The sequence below is a fragment of the Clinocottus analis genome, unplaced genomic scaffold (genome assembly GCF_023055335.1).
Source record: "Clinocottus analis isolate CAN_PGR_092001 unplaced genomic scaffold, fCliAna1.0.p SCAF_24, whole genome shotgun sequence".
NCBI lineage: Eukaryota > Metazoa > Chordata > Actinopteri > Perciformes > Cottidae > Clinocottus > Clinocottus analis.
The window spans coordinates 821,993-835,000 of NW_027175976.1; the positions used below are offsets into that span (position 1 = coordinate 821,993).

Below are 13,008 nucleotides of genomic sequence, written 5' to 3' on the forward strand. Positions count from 1 at the left end.
ATCGCCGTCTTTTTTTTTTTGGACACAAAGAAAACCAGATAAGTGAATTATATTTAAGCTTTAATTGCATCAATTTAATTGCAGGTATATTCAGAGATATGCAGCCAAAACAAACAACCGGAAAAAAAGCGTTTCGCGAACCAAATCCCGTCGTTGAGGTAAAATTGCGCGGTGTTTCAAAATGGCTGCCGCTCGTCCTCCATGAGCCCTCGCGCTCCATGCAGGTACATCCACTGTGACCGCAGCCAGCAAACGCATTCAAACATCAAATGAAGAGAGTACTCTCTGGCAACCGTTGCCTTCGAAAGTTGCCCGTTGCATCATCTGGAGATAATATTGTGCATTCTAAAAACATGCTAAACTGTTTCAGGAAGCAGACGTCGGATAACATCGTTGATTTGATTCCTCGACTACAATCTTTTGCTTTCAATTTAGGACGTGGACGAAGTTGTTCTGCAAAACCTGCAACTGTGTTCGTTTACCTGTGACGACAGCGTGTAGGTTCAGGTGTGTCTGAAGGCACGAGGTGTGGCAGAGTGAGTCGGACTCGGTCGAGGGAGGATTCATGGATCTGTCGTGTTCTGTGTCGTTGAAGCGTCCGATTGGCCGATCAGGAGCTTCAGGGACCGAGTGCAACACTTCAAACACTATTAATCTCTATTTTTAGAAGGATCCTCTGTGTTGATCACGTGACTGCAGCGCTGCTGGAGTCCCGGGACGCCTGATTGGCTGGTCAGTGTCCCCGCCGGACTCACAGAGAGCCAATCACAACAACAACAACAACAACAACAACAACAGCTAAGAATTAACTGTCAATCATGAATTTTGGGGGCCAAACAGTTTAATTATGAAGCTCCGCACTGCAGAGAACTTTAATTATGTTGAAGCTTCGCAGGGTTTGATTTATTTTACGAGGTAACTGGGAAAAAGTCAAAGAAAATGACTAAAATCCATTAAAATAACACTTTGGAGGAGGTGTTAATTATGTGTTTAGGTGTTATTGTTTTGCAGATTGTGTGTTAGTAGAAACTAGAAGGTTTTGGCTGCGCTGCGTCGACAGTTAGCGCCAAAATATGTCATTCTGAAAGGAATTTTTTGACATTTTGGGGGATTTTTGCAGAGTTTGATGAGAGGATTTATATTGATTGGTATTAAGATGAATTAATACTCTAAAAGTCTTCCTGCTCGCTGGTAAACGTCTCCATCAGGGCCTCATTTATAGATTATAAGTGTGTATTTATGACAGAATGCATGAATATAAATACAAATGAAATCAGGAGAATCACAGCAAATAGTTTTTGATGATTCACGTTTTCTAAACGAGGCCTCTGAAACTCTACATTCACAACTTAAATATGTTTACACCATGTATAGTATGTACACTGAGGACGTCGCTTCTCTGAGCGGGGACAGTCTGTGGTGATGGCCTCCCATTGGTGCTCCAACGCGAGGGGCGGGGCTTGTGGTTCCAGGTGGGACGATGGGCATGCTTCAGGTAATTATGGTCTGTCTGCGGGAAGAAGCACAGCGCTGCTTTGACTGAGGCAGAGGAACATTTTACGTCCAGTTTCTGATTTTAAATCAACATTTTTTTTGCAATTTTCTGATTTTAAATCAACATTTTTGTCAAGTTTCTGATTTTTTATGTTGATAAAAGCAAAAGGAAAATTCTACATTCATCTGAGTGTATCTGCTTTTTGCAGACTTCATGTTTTGAAGCCAGGAATGCGTCTAAACATGCTCTCACTTCCTTTATCCATCCAGTCCTCCCTGTAAAGTGAAAGTGTTTTAGTTCAAATGTGAGACTCACCCGCAGGTTACTAGTTGTGGGCGTAGACGCCTCCGCCTCTGATGGAGCTGCTGATGGGGGATGACAGTGGGTGGTGTCCTGGTCGGATGGGCTTTGCTGAGGCGCGAACAAACAAACAAAAACAACAGTCAGTCACACGTTTCATCTCCCCTCCTCTCTCTCCGAGTCCTGCCCGGTGGCCGGCTCACCGATCTGGGCGGAGAACCCCCTCCTGGCCATGTTCTTGGCCCGGACGGCCTCCTTGATGCGGTCCACCTCCTGCTGGTAGCGCTTGCGGTCCCTCATGGCGTTCTCCTTGGCCTCCTTCAGGGCGTTCTCCAGGGCTTTCACGCGCTCGGCCGTGGCCCGCAGACGCTTCTCCAGCTTGGGCAGCTCGCAGCGGAGGTCTGCGTTGTCTCGGACCAGCTGAGGGGAAAGCACGAGGACTTCAGTGTTTCCTTCAACCCGGTGATGCCTCCAGACCTCCTTTCACTGTTTGAGTCGTCGTAGGAACCCCAACTGCTAAAGGTGTGTTGTCAAAAGGATGAGAGTCCTTTACATCACCTGCTTGTGGACTTTGGTGAGCTGCTCCAAGTTGTTCTCCAGGAAGGAGATCTTCTGTTTCTGAGCCACATTTCCGATCCCCTCCTCACAGTCCAGCTCCGCGCTCTTGGGACGGTGGAGAAAAACAAAACACACAGTTTGTTTGGTGTGTTAAACTGGCAGATGATTGACAGCTGATACCCAGAGGAGGGAAGGGGGCGGTACCTTCTTGACCCGCGTGGTGAGATCCTGAACGAAGAGTTTGCGCAGGTTGTGCAGAGTCTGCAGCTCTTTGGCCTGAGAGGACAGAGAGGACAGGATGAAGCCAGCAATGTCACTCCATCTTAGTTTCACACTTCAGTGTCGCTCCATTTATTTCACGACTACGCTGTGTTGCGTATGTGAACCTTCAGGCGCTCACCACAGTCTCCTCCAAGCCCTTCAGGTCCTCTCTGGCCAGCTCGCTCTGCTCGTTCAGCAGCCTGCAGACAACACAGAGGCATTAACGCCGACGCTCACACACCTGATACTCTTCATAAATGCAGCCGGATGCCTACGTGAGCTTCTGGAGCTTGGCGTCCTTCTCCTGCTCCTCGGCCTTCAGCTTGTCGTAGTCGGACAGGAGCCTCTGCTGCTCCAGCAGCAGACCCTGGTTCAGACTGACACAAAGAGACGTGAGAAGTCCTTTTATTCTTCACCTTAATACGACCTTTAATGACATTGAATACGAGTGCGCGTCCTTACTCGGTGAGCTCGTCCTGCATCCTCTGCTTGTCTTCGATCTCGTCTCGGAGGCGGCTGAGCTGCTTCTGGTGCGCCTCCCTGTGGCTCTCCAGCTGCTCCTCCAGAGTTTTCTACAGGACGGAAACACACATGACAGATGCGTCATTCAAATTATAAAACGTGTGACTGTCTTTGAGCTTTTTCTCCAGGTCACCTTGATGCCCTCGTCTCCTCCCGGTCTGCCGATGTCCTCCTTCTCCTTCTCCTCCCCCGACACCTCGTGTCTTTTCTCTGAGACACAAACACAGAAGGTGAAGTCAGTGAGCAGAGTGTTGTGCGGCGGGGTTGTGTGTGTGTGTGTGTGTGTGTGTGTGTGTGTGTGTGTGTGTCGCGGTGCACTGACCCTGCGCCTTCAGCTTGGTGAGCTCCTCGCTCAGAGCGTCCTGGCTCTCCTCCAGCTGCCTCTTCTTCTGCTCCATGTTCTGCATGTAGTCCGTCAGAGACTTGATCTTAGCCTGGTGCTGCACACGAGGACAGAGGAATCAGTCATTTACTCAAAGTCACTGTCAGTAAGTGATAGAGACGCCTGCAACCGCTTTCTCAGCTTTCTCTGATCATTAAAAAAATAATTATATGAGTTGTAGTGATGAGATGTTGATTATAGTTCATTATCATATTAATATTGGCCTTTAAAAACCACCAGATAGAAGAAACGTGTTGCATTTTATACTTTTCACGTGGAAAAAGTGTATTTTTAGAGTTTCCACAGACGCAAAGGAAACACATTTATCATTTTGAAAGGTGCAATAACCGTGGAATTGCCTCTTGGATGTGTTGTTGAAGTTAAAATGTTATTTCTCTGCAACGTTGGGCCATTTTGGGGCTTAAACGTCCTCATGCGCTGCGTCTCTCTACACGTGACGGTTACCTGGGAAATGAGGAGCTGGCAGGACGCCAGCTCCTTCTCATTGGCCTGGATCTTGCGGTGGGCGTCGGCCTGAGCGCTCTCCAGCTGCTTGCCGCGGTTCACCAGAGACTTGACCTCGGACTTCATCTTGCTGATGTAGAGGCGAGCCACGGTGAACTCCTCCTCCACCGCCGAGCCGGCGGCCTTGGCCTCTGAGGACTGAGAGAGAGAGAGAGAGAGAGAGAGAGAGGGAGAGAGGAGGTTAGGACCGGAGAGGAGGGCGAGAGACGACGCCCGATTTTGACCAGCGGCCGTTTCTCACCGCGCCGATCTTCACGTCGCCGGTGCCGATGATGGCGCCCATGTCGCTGAGGTCACGCAGCAGCAGGTTGAGGACCTCGCCGGCTCGCTTCCTCTGCAGGCCGCTCAGCTCCTGCAGCTGAGTCAGCTCCCTCTGCACCGCCGCCAGCAGCACCTGCAGAGGTTATTATTGCTTTAAATATTACGCTTTAAATATCATACTATGAGCACTGCGCTGTAATGTTATGCTTTAAATATTATACTTTAAACACTATGCTTAAACACTGAACTTAAACATTAGTGATCAAAACAACAAATAATAACATAATAAAAACATTTCAAATACATAAATATAGAATGAATAGTTCATTTAAATATATGAAACCCTATTTTCTACATGTATTACATGACCACGCCTGGTGTTGGATGACAGGAAACATCGTTCTAGTTGTTCTCCTCGTTTTGATGTGTTTCTAACATAAATATGATCAATATGAATAATCACCGTCTTGTGCTGCAGCTCCTCCACCAGCTGCAGGTTGCCGTGGTCGCGCTCCTCCACCTCCTGGCTCTTCTGGTCGTAGTTGACGGCCAGCTCCTCCAGCGCCTGCAGCACCTCCTTCACCTCCTCCTTGGCCAGCTCGTTCTCCGCCTGCAGCCGGCACAGCTCCTCCTGGATCTTCTCGTAGTCGCGCCTCGTGGACGCCAGCAGCTGCGAACAGAAACGCTACGTCACACCGACATGAACTCACATGCGGGTGTAGTTTATTGAACAGTTGCATTGTGGGAGCTAAACCTCTTCCTGGTCCATCATCTGCTCCTTGAGTTTCTCAGCCAGCTGACTGTGTTGGTTGATCTCGTCATCCTGCAGAAATAATCAGTGATGAGATGTTTTATTACAGACTGAACGTTTTCTGTTCTCGTTTCAATGAGCGGGATGTGGATGGGAGGAAGAGGAAGAGGAGGAGGAGCAGCAGCCTCTTCCTCGCTTCACCTTGTCGTCCAGCTGCTTGTAGAGGTTGCTGACGTCCTCCTCGTATTTGCTCCGCTCGTCTCCGGGGACGGAGACGCCTCCTCCGGGCGGCAGCAGGTTGTCGATGACGGGCGTGTTGTCGCACGGCTCGGCGCTCTTCTGGTCCTTGGCGCTCAGCTGCTCCTCCTCAGGGACGTCCTCCCCTGCAACACGGAGCACGCTGAGTGTGTGTGTGAGTGTGTGTGTGAGTGTGTGTGTGCGTGTGTGCGTGTGTGTGTGTGTGTGAGTGTGTGTGTGTGTGTGTGTGTGTTGTATTTCGGCAGCTCGTCTTTCTATTAGATTTGTAATATTTTTGTTTCAATGGCATTTTTTGAAATATCTTTTCGACATTACTTTTTTTTCACTTTTTAGGATTTTTTAAAGTGTCATTATTTGACTCTTTTTTTCATGTAAATATGACAATAATATGATCAAAATGTCTCTCTACGGACTCTCTCGCTTTGCTAATAGATTTGCAGTATTTCTGTTAAAAATACTTTTTTTGATCGTGTTTATATGGAAGCCCATTCCAGCCAAACAAAAAAAAAAATTAGGACCAAAAAAACGAAATAAAGTAAAATGAGGACCAAAAAAAAAAGAAAAGAAATAGGGACCAAAAAAAAAAGAATTCTTTCTTTTTGTTGACGAAAATAAAAAAAATCCCATCTAAGCAATACGTTATTTCATCACTTGGGTTTTACAATATCTTCATTTAAATGTAAATTTGTATTGTTCATACAACAAAACAAGTACAAGTCACATAATAGTCCAATCTTCTTTCAATTCACGTATTCTTTTAATTTAACATTGTAAGCACTGTTTTATATTCAAGATAGCTTAGCATTGTCAACCACACGTAAGCCTGTTGATGGTTACTTTAAAGTAAATAATTCATTCAATACATGTGTGGACTTTGCATTTTACTCAGTTCTTAAAAACGGTCAATGGAAGGACAACAATGTACTTTGTGTGTACAAATATGAGCTACAATTATATTTAGACTGTAACTGTAATTTTGACATTTGTAGTCAGTTGTTAACTTCTCATTTCTCTCCTGGAATGAAACGTTTTTTGTTTTTTTTCCGTTGCCTTTTTTCAACTCAACGAAAAAAAAGACAACGAAAAAAAAAAGTTTATTTTTTATTTTGGTTCTAATTTTTTTTTTTGTCGTAATTTATTTTTATTTTTTTTGTCCCTAATTTTTATTTTATTTTTTTGGTCCTAATTTTTTATTTTTTTTGGTCTTAATTCTTATTTTATTTTTTTTGGTCCTAATTGTTTTTGTGTAGCGGGAATGGGCTTCTATAGGTTTTAAGACGCGCTATAGCGTGACTTTTTTTTTGTTTTTGTGATATTTTAAAATATCACTATTTCACTCTTCTTCATTTATAAGTGACAATAATATGATCAAAATGTCTCTCTCAGGACGCTCTTACCTTTCTATTAGATTTACAATATTTTTATTACAAAGACCTTTTTTGGCTTTTTTTCTCGACATGCTACAGCATGACTTTTTTTCAGGTTTTGAGATATATTTTAAAGTATCACCATTTCACTCTTTTTGTCATGTAAATATGACAATATTGATAAAACACATCGATGTGTCTAGGTCTATAGATCCAGATATGATAGATCTGATATTGTCTTTCTCTGTAGTTTGCTGAATGACTGTGGCTCAGTGGTTGGCATGCCTGCTTTCAATTAGGGGGTCATTTGTTCAAATCCCGCTCACGTGTATCCGGTTCAAACTCTACTTATTGTTGCTGTGTCTCGAGAGATATATCTATAGATGGATATATCTCTCTAGACACAGCAACAGGGAGCAATAAGTTTGAACCACTGACCACCTGATTAAAACACAGGCATGCCAACCACTGAGCCACAGTCCCTGAACGTTGTAAGATTGAATCTCAAGAGGATCTTCTTGTTTCAAGGTGTGTTCACCAAACTAGAAGTCAAATACAGCAAGAAACCATGCAGGTGAACTGTGATGAATAGCTCACCTTGATGGGTGAAGGATATGAACTTGGGCGTTGTGGGCAAAAGGTATTGTGTTCGATTCCCAGATGACAGTTTGTTTAAATTTGTGTTTCACGGTCGCTCTTGTTTCACTGGTTCAATGTCATTTACTAATGAGCTACATGGGGACTTTAGCACAGTGGTATCAGTGTTGACCTACAACCACAAGGTTGCATGTTCAATACCCAGCTGAGTTGTTCTGAGTTCAACTCTCATGAGTGCTTCAAGTTTTTAGGTCTGACATGCAATGACAAAGTCAAATATGCAAAGACCAGAGTTTCAGGTGTGAAGCGGACTGGTAGTGCGGTGATGAGTGCACATGGAACCTGTCCTGGAACAAGAGTCTGTACGTGTGGGTTCGAATCCCACTCATAGCCAAGTCGCTGGTCTTCTAAACATGTGAGGAGTAAGTTACATACTTATTTTCTGCTTTTAAGCGATTTGGGGCGTCGCAAAATGCGTCCTTGGCCCAGCTTGATCAGTGTCTGTCCTGTAGCTCCTGTGTTGCTGGTTCAATGCCCGTGTCTCAAGCTATTACTACAGATTGGTTGTCTGGACCAAACCACCGCCGGGGAACCAGAAACCCGGCGCTGGTTGCTCGAGACAACAAATCTGGTGACAACCCGAGACATTGAATTAAGCTGGGTATTGAACCAGCAACCCGGGAGTTACAAGGCGAACGCTGATCAAGCTGAGCTATAGCCGCCCACCAGCACGCAACTTCTAATCTCTTTAAGTACCTACGAGTGAGATTTGAACCCAGTAAGTTAGTACTTAACTTACTCCTCACCCTGCCTACATCTTCCAAAAACTTGAAGCACTCATGAGGATCGAACTCACAACCACAAGCTCAGCTGGGTATTGAACATGCGACCTTGTGGTTGTAGGTCAACACTGATACCACTGTGCTAAAGTCCCCATGTAGCTCATTAGTGAATGACATTGAACCAGTGAAACAAGAGCGACCGTGAAACACAAATTTAAACAAACTGTCATCTGGGAATCGAACACAAGACCTTCTGTTTCAGAGACTGCAACTTTAGCAGTACTCTATAGAGATCAGTATGGCATGAATTTTTTTTTTTCGACATGCCTTTTTTTCACTTTTTGGGATTTTTTAAAGTGTCATTATTTCACATTTTTTCATGTAAATATGACAATAATGTGATCAATATGTTTCTCTCTGGAAGCTCTTGCCTTGATATTAGTTTAGCAGGATTTCATTTTTTTCACTTTTTTTTCGACATGCCAATTTTTTCATTTTTTCGAAAAAAAGAAATCCTGCTAAACTAATACCAAGGCAAGAGCTTCCAGAGAGAAACATCTTGATCACATTATTGTCATATTTACATAAAAAATAGTGAAATAATGACATTTTAAAAAATCCAAAAAAGCGAAAAAAAAGTCATGATATAGCATGTCGAAAAAAAAAAATTCATGCCATACTGATCTCTATAGAGTACTGCTAAAGTTGCGGTCTCTCAAACAGAAGGTCCTGTGTTCGATTCCCAGATGACAGTTTGTTTAAATTTGTGTTTCACGGTCGCTCTTGTTTCACTGGTTCAATGTCATTTACTAATGAGCTACATGGGGACTTTAGCACAGTGGTATCAGTGTTGACCTACAACCACAAGGTCGCATGTTCAATACCCAGCTGAGCTTGTGGTTGTGAGTTCGATCCTCATGAGTGCTTCAAGTTTTTGGAAGATGTAGGCAGGGTGAGGAGTAAGTTAAGTACTAACTTTCTGGGTTCAAATCTCACTCGTAGGTACTTAAAGAGATTAGAAGTGGCGTGCTGGTGGGCGGCTATAGCACAGCTTGATCAGCGTTCGCCTTGTAACTCCCGGGTTGCTGGTTCAATACCCAGCTTAATTCAATGTCTCGGGTTGTCACCAGATTTGTTGTCTCGAGCAACCAGCGCCGGGTTTCTGGTTCCCCGGCGGTGGTTTGGTCCAGACAACCAATCTGTAGTAATAGCTTGAGACACGGGCATTGAACCAGCAACACAGGAGCTACAGGACAGACACTGATCAAGCTGGGCCAAGGACGCATTTTGTGCCGCCCCAAATCTCTTAAACGCATAAAATAAGTACGTAACTTCCTCCTCACGTGTTCAGAAGACCAGTGACTTGGCTATGAGTGGGATTCGAACCCACACGTACAGACTATTGTTCCAGGACAGGTTCCATGTGCACTCATCACTGCACTACCAGTCCGCTTCACACCTGAAACTCTGGTCTTTGCATATTTGACTTTGTCATTGCATGTTAGACCTAAAAATTTGAAGCACTCATGAGAGTTGAACTCACAACCACTCAGCTGGGTATTGAACATGCGACCTTGTGGTTGTAGATCAACACTGATACCACTGTGCTAAAGTCCCCATGTAGCTCATTAGTGAATGACATTGAACCAGTGAAACAAGAGCGACCGTGAAACACAAATTTAAACAAACTTTCATCTGGGAATCGAACACAATACCTTCTGTTTGAGAGACTGCAACTTTAGCAGCACTCTATAGAGATCACTGGATGTGTAGAATCACTTAGACTACACTTTTATTTGACATCAAGTGTGGTCAACGCACCTTAAAACAAGATTAGCCTCATGAGATTCAAACCCACAACTTCCCACATTCTGATCCTTCACCCATCAAGGTGAGCTATTCATCACAGTACACCTGCATGGTTTCTTGCTGTATTTGACCTTTAGTGTGGTTAACACACCTGAAAACAAAATGATCCTCATGAGATTCAAACCCACAACCTCCTGGAATCTGATCCTACACCCATCAAGATGAGCTACTCATCACAGGAGCCCTGAAAGGTTTCTTGCTGTAAAAAGTTTTTTTCCCCTTTTTGGGATAATTTAAAGTATCATCATTTCACTCTTTTCTCATGTAAATATGACGATAATGTCATCAATATCTTTCTCTCTGGAAGCTCTTGCCTTGGTTTTAGTTTTGCAATTTTTTATTTTTTATTTTTTTCGACATGCTACAGCATGACTATTTTCATTTCTTGGGATATTTTAAAATATCACTATTTCACACTTTTTGTCATGTAAATATGACAATAATTGGTGACAAATTAAAGAGGAACAAATGCAAAAATGAGAAGAGAAATGTGAGAAAACGGCCGCACAGCATGAGGAATGTCTTCCAGAAGACAGACGCTCATCCTTCCACTCGACCAAACGTTCTCTAAAACGGTTCTTTGGGTTCTGTGTCTGTCGCTCTCACCGTTCCTCCAGCGGTTCAGCTCGGCCTCCAGCCGCTGGATGACGGTTTTCAGGCTCTTGTTCTTCTCCTTCTGCTTCTCGTACTTCTTCTTCCACTCTTCAGCCGTCAGCTCCAGGTTCACGGACACGGTGTTCTTGATGGTCTTGGCTCTGAAATTAAGTTTGTTTGCAAGTTAACGGATAAATCCAAACACATAACATCCATTTAGTCGCATTCGACCCGTTGCTGGGACTTAAAATGGGTTTCTAAAAGTTAAGGGTTAAAAAATTATCTCTTGTACTTTTCTATTTTTTTTATGGAAGCCCATTCCCGCACACAAAAAAAAATTAGGACAAATAAAAAAAATAAAAAATGTAGGACCAAAAAATAAAATAAAATACAAATTAGGACCAAAAAAAAGAAAAGAATTTGGACCAAAAAAAAAATTAGGGAGAAAATAAAATCTTTCTTTTTGTTGACGAAAATAAAAAAAAACATCTAAGCAATACGTTATTTTATCACTTTGGTTTTACAATACCTTAATTTAAATGTAAATATGTATTGTTCATACTGTAATTTTGACATTTGTAGTCAGTAGTCAAGTTCTCATTTCTCTCCCAAAATGATTTTTTTTTTTTGTTGCCTTTTTTCAAGTCAACGGAAAAAAAGACAACAGAAATTGGTCCTAATTTTTATTTTTTATTTTTTTTTGTCCTCATTTAAAAAAAAAAAGTCCTATTTTTTTCTACCTATTTTTTTTTAATTTAATTTTTTTTGGTCCTAATTTTTTGTGTGTGTGGCAGGAATGGACTTCCAGAAGAAATAATTTTATTTTTTGTCCTTGATTTTTTTTATTTTTTTTGGTCCTAATTTTTTTTTCTCCCTAATTCTTTTTTTTCGGTTCTAATTTTTGGTCCTATTTTTTTGTGTGTGTGCGGCGGGAATGGGCTTCCATAGGAGACGCCAGAGAGTTTTAACGTTGTATAAATGAAGTAATACTTTCAGACGTCAACGAGCTTAAATATAAACCATACACGGTGCGGACAGTTTCATCAGAGAGATCTATACATAGAAACACACAGCAGGAAACTAAGAGCCATCTGGAGGCTCGTTTGACGTCAGCACACACACACACACACACACACACACACACACACACACACCTCTGTCCGAACATGAGCGTGGTCTTGGTCTCGCACTCGTTGTAGACGGACGGCGAGCAGCAGATGATGATGGTGGTGCGGCAGTTCCCCCCCAGAGAGTCCTGCAGGATGCGCGTCATCTTGCTGTCTCTGTACGGCACGTGGGATTTCTGCAAGGGGAAAAAAAAAAAAGCATTTCAATCTACGTTCTTTGGAGGAAGAGCTCGCCGCGCGGCAAACCCACCGTTCCCTCGGCGAGAGCCGAGATGACGTTCCCGAGCGCCGACAGGGATTTGTTGATGTTCTTGGCCTCGTCCAGCACGGATCCCTCCGCTCCCGTCTTGCTGACCTGTCGGGATGAGATTAGATATCACATCCTCTTCATGGGGGGGAACCTGCGCCGCGGCGGCGCTCTCACTCGCTCGGTCACCTTCTCGCTGCCCGCCAGGTCGACCAGGTAGAGCTTCCCCGACAGCTTCTTCTCCGTCTCCATGTTCTCCTGCTTGATGTTGATGAGGAAGATGCTGTGGCTGCGAGAGCTGTGCTCGTTCATGTCTGTGACAAAGAAGTGACAAAGAAGCACAGTCTGCTCATCACGTGTGGAAAGGAACCGTAGAGGTATTTTATACGGGCTGCAATCTGCACCCTCACCACTAGAGGGCAACACAGATCTCACACGGAACTTTTTGACATGAAATGTGAAAGATGAGTCAACACATTGGGAGAAAGATGTTGTGGTTGATGTTAAAGTACACATATAACGCTGTACATACTCGTCACGGCCACGTGCCGATTGCTTTTGCCCTCATCGATGACGTCCATGACCTCCTCTGGACTGGACACGAAGCGCTCGGTACAACCCTGACAGGAAGACACACATTCACAGGTGACAACGTATAACTGGCACAAACTGATCCATCACGGTCTGAAAGGATATTTAATTTGAATAATCCAACTGTCTGGATATCAAACATGGAGCCGGTTGACAAACCTTCACGTAGGGAACTCTGTTTTTGTCCTCGTGCACAGCGAGGTTTGTCTTCGACACTTCACACAGGAGGAAGAAAAGAGACAGGATCATCACGCAAAAGTTCAATTCACTTTAAATGTGGCGCACTTTGAGAGAAGCGTCCGTACTCACCATCCAGCAGGTCTCTGATCTTGTCCATGTAGATTTCAAAATAGGAAACCTGCACAGAGGAAACGCCTGAACCTCTGAATCTTCTAGATCATTTAGATATTAAAGCATGAAATACAGTTATATTCATCAATCTTTAGAGGCTTAAGAGAAACGTTATGATTCATGGCGACAGATGCTGCAGCTTTGCACGTTCCAGCGGGTTTTAGTTCCTC

General features: G+C 43.7%; 1 protein-coding gene across 1 annotated transcript in view; it reads right to left on the reverse strand.

The window, feature by feature from the left end:
• Window positions 1-43: 43 nt before the first annotated feature.
• Window positions 44-13,008, reverse strand: part of LOC137794046 (kinesin heavy chain-like) — a 16,368-nt gene continuing 3,403 nt past the window's right edge. The window contains exons 6-27 of the mRNA XM_068590613.1: window positions 12,797-12,845; window positions 12,647-12,702; window positions 12,429-12,516; window positions 12,086-12,210; window positions 11,900-12,004; window positions 11,677-11,825; window positions 10,535-10,683; window positions 5,257-5,438; window positions 5,059-5,127; window positions 4,768-4,974; window positions 4,285-4,437; window positions 3,984-4,181; window positions 3,459-3,576; window positions 3,270-3,346; window positions 3,077-3,186; window positions 2,890-2,991; window positions 2,754-2,814; window positions 2,558-2,629; window positions 2,354-2,458; window positions 1,999-2,215; window positions 1,811-1,906; window positions 44-1,510 (exon numbers count right to left, since the gene is read on the reverse strand). Coding sequence (XP_068446714.1) covers window positions 1,821-1,906; window positions 1,999-2,215; window positions 2,354-2,458; window positions 2,558-2,629; window positions 2,754-2,814; window positions 2,890-2,991; window positions 3,077-3,186; window positions 3,270-3,346; window positions 3,459-3,576; window positions 3,984-4,181; window positions 4,285-4,437; window positions 4,768-4,974; window positions 5,059-5,127; window positions 5,257-5,438; window positions 10,535-10,683; window positions 11,677-11,825; window positions 11,900-12,004; window positions 12,086-12,210; window positions 12,429-12,516; window positions 12,647-12,702; window positions 12,797-12,845 — 2,478 coding nt within the window. The 3' untranslated portion in view covers window positions 44-1,510; window positions 1,811-1,820. The remainder of the gene's footprint in view (window positions 1,511-1,810; window positions 1,907-1,998; window positions 2,216-2,353; window positions 2,459-2,557; window positions 2,630-2,753; window positions 2,815-2,889; window positions 2,992-3,076; window positions 3,187-3,269; window positions 3,347-3,458; window positions 3,577-3,983; window positions 4,182-4,284; window positions 4,438-4,767; window positions 4,975-5,058; window positions 5,128-5,256; window positions 5,439-10,534; window positions 10,684-11,676; window positions 11,826-11,899; window positions 12,005-12,085; window positions 12,211-12,428; window positions 12,517-12,646; window positions 12,703-12,796; window positions 12,846-13,008) is intronic.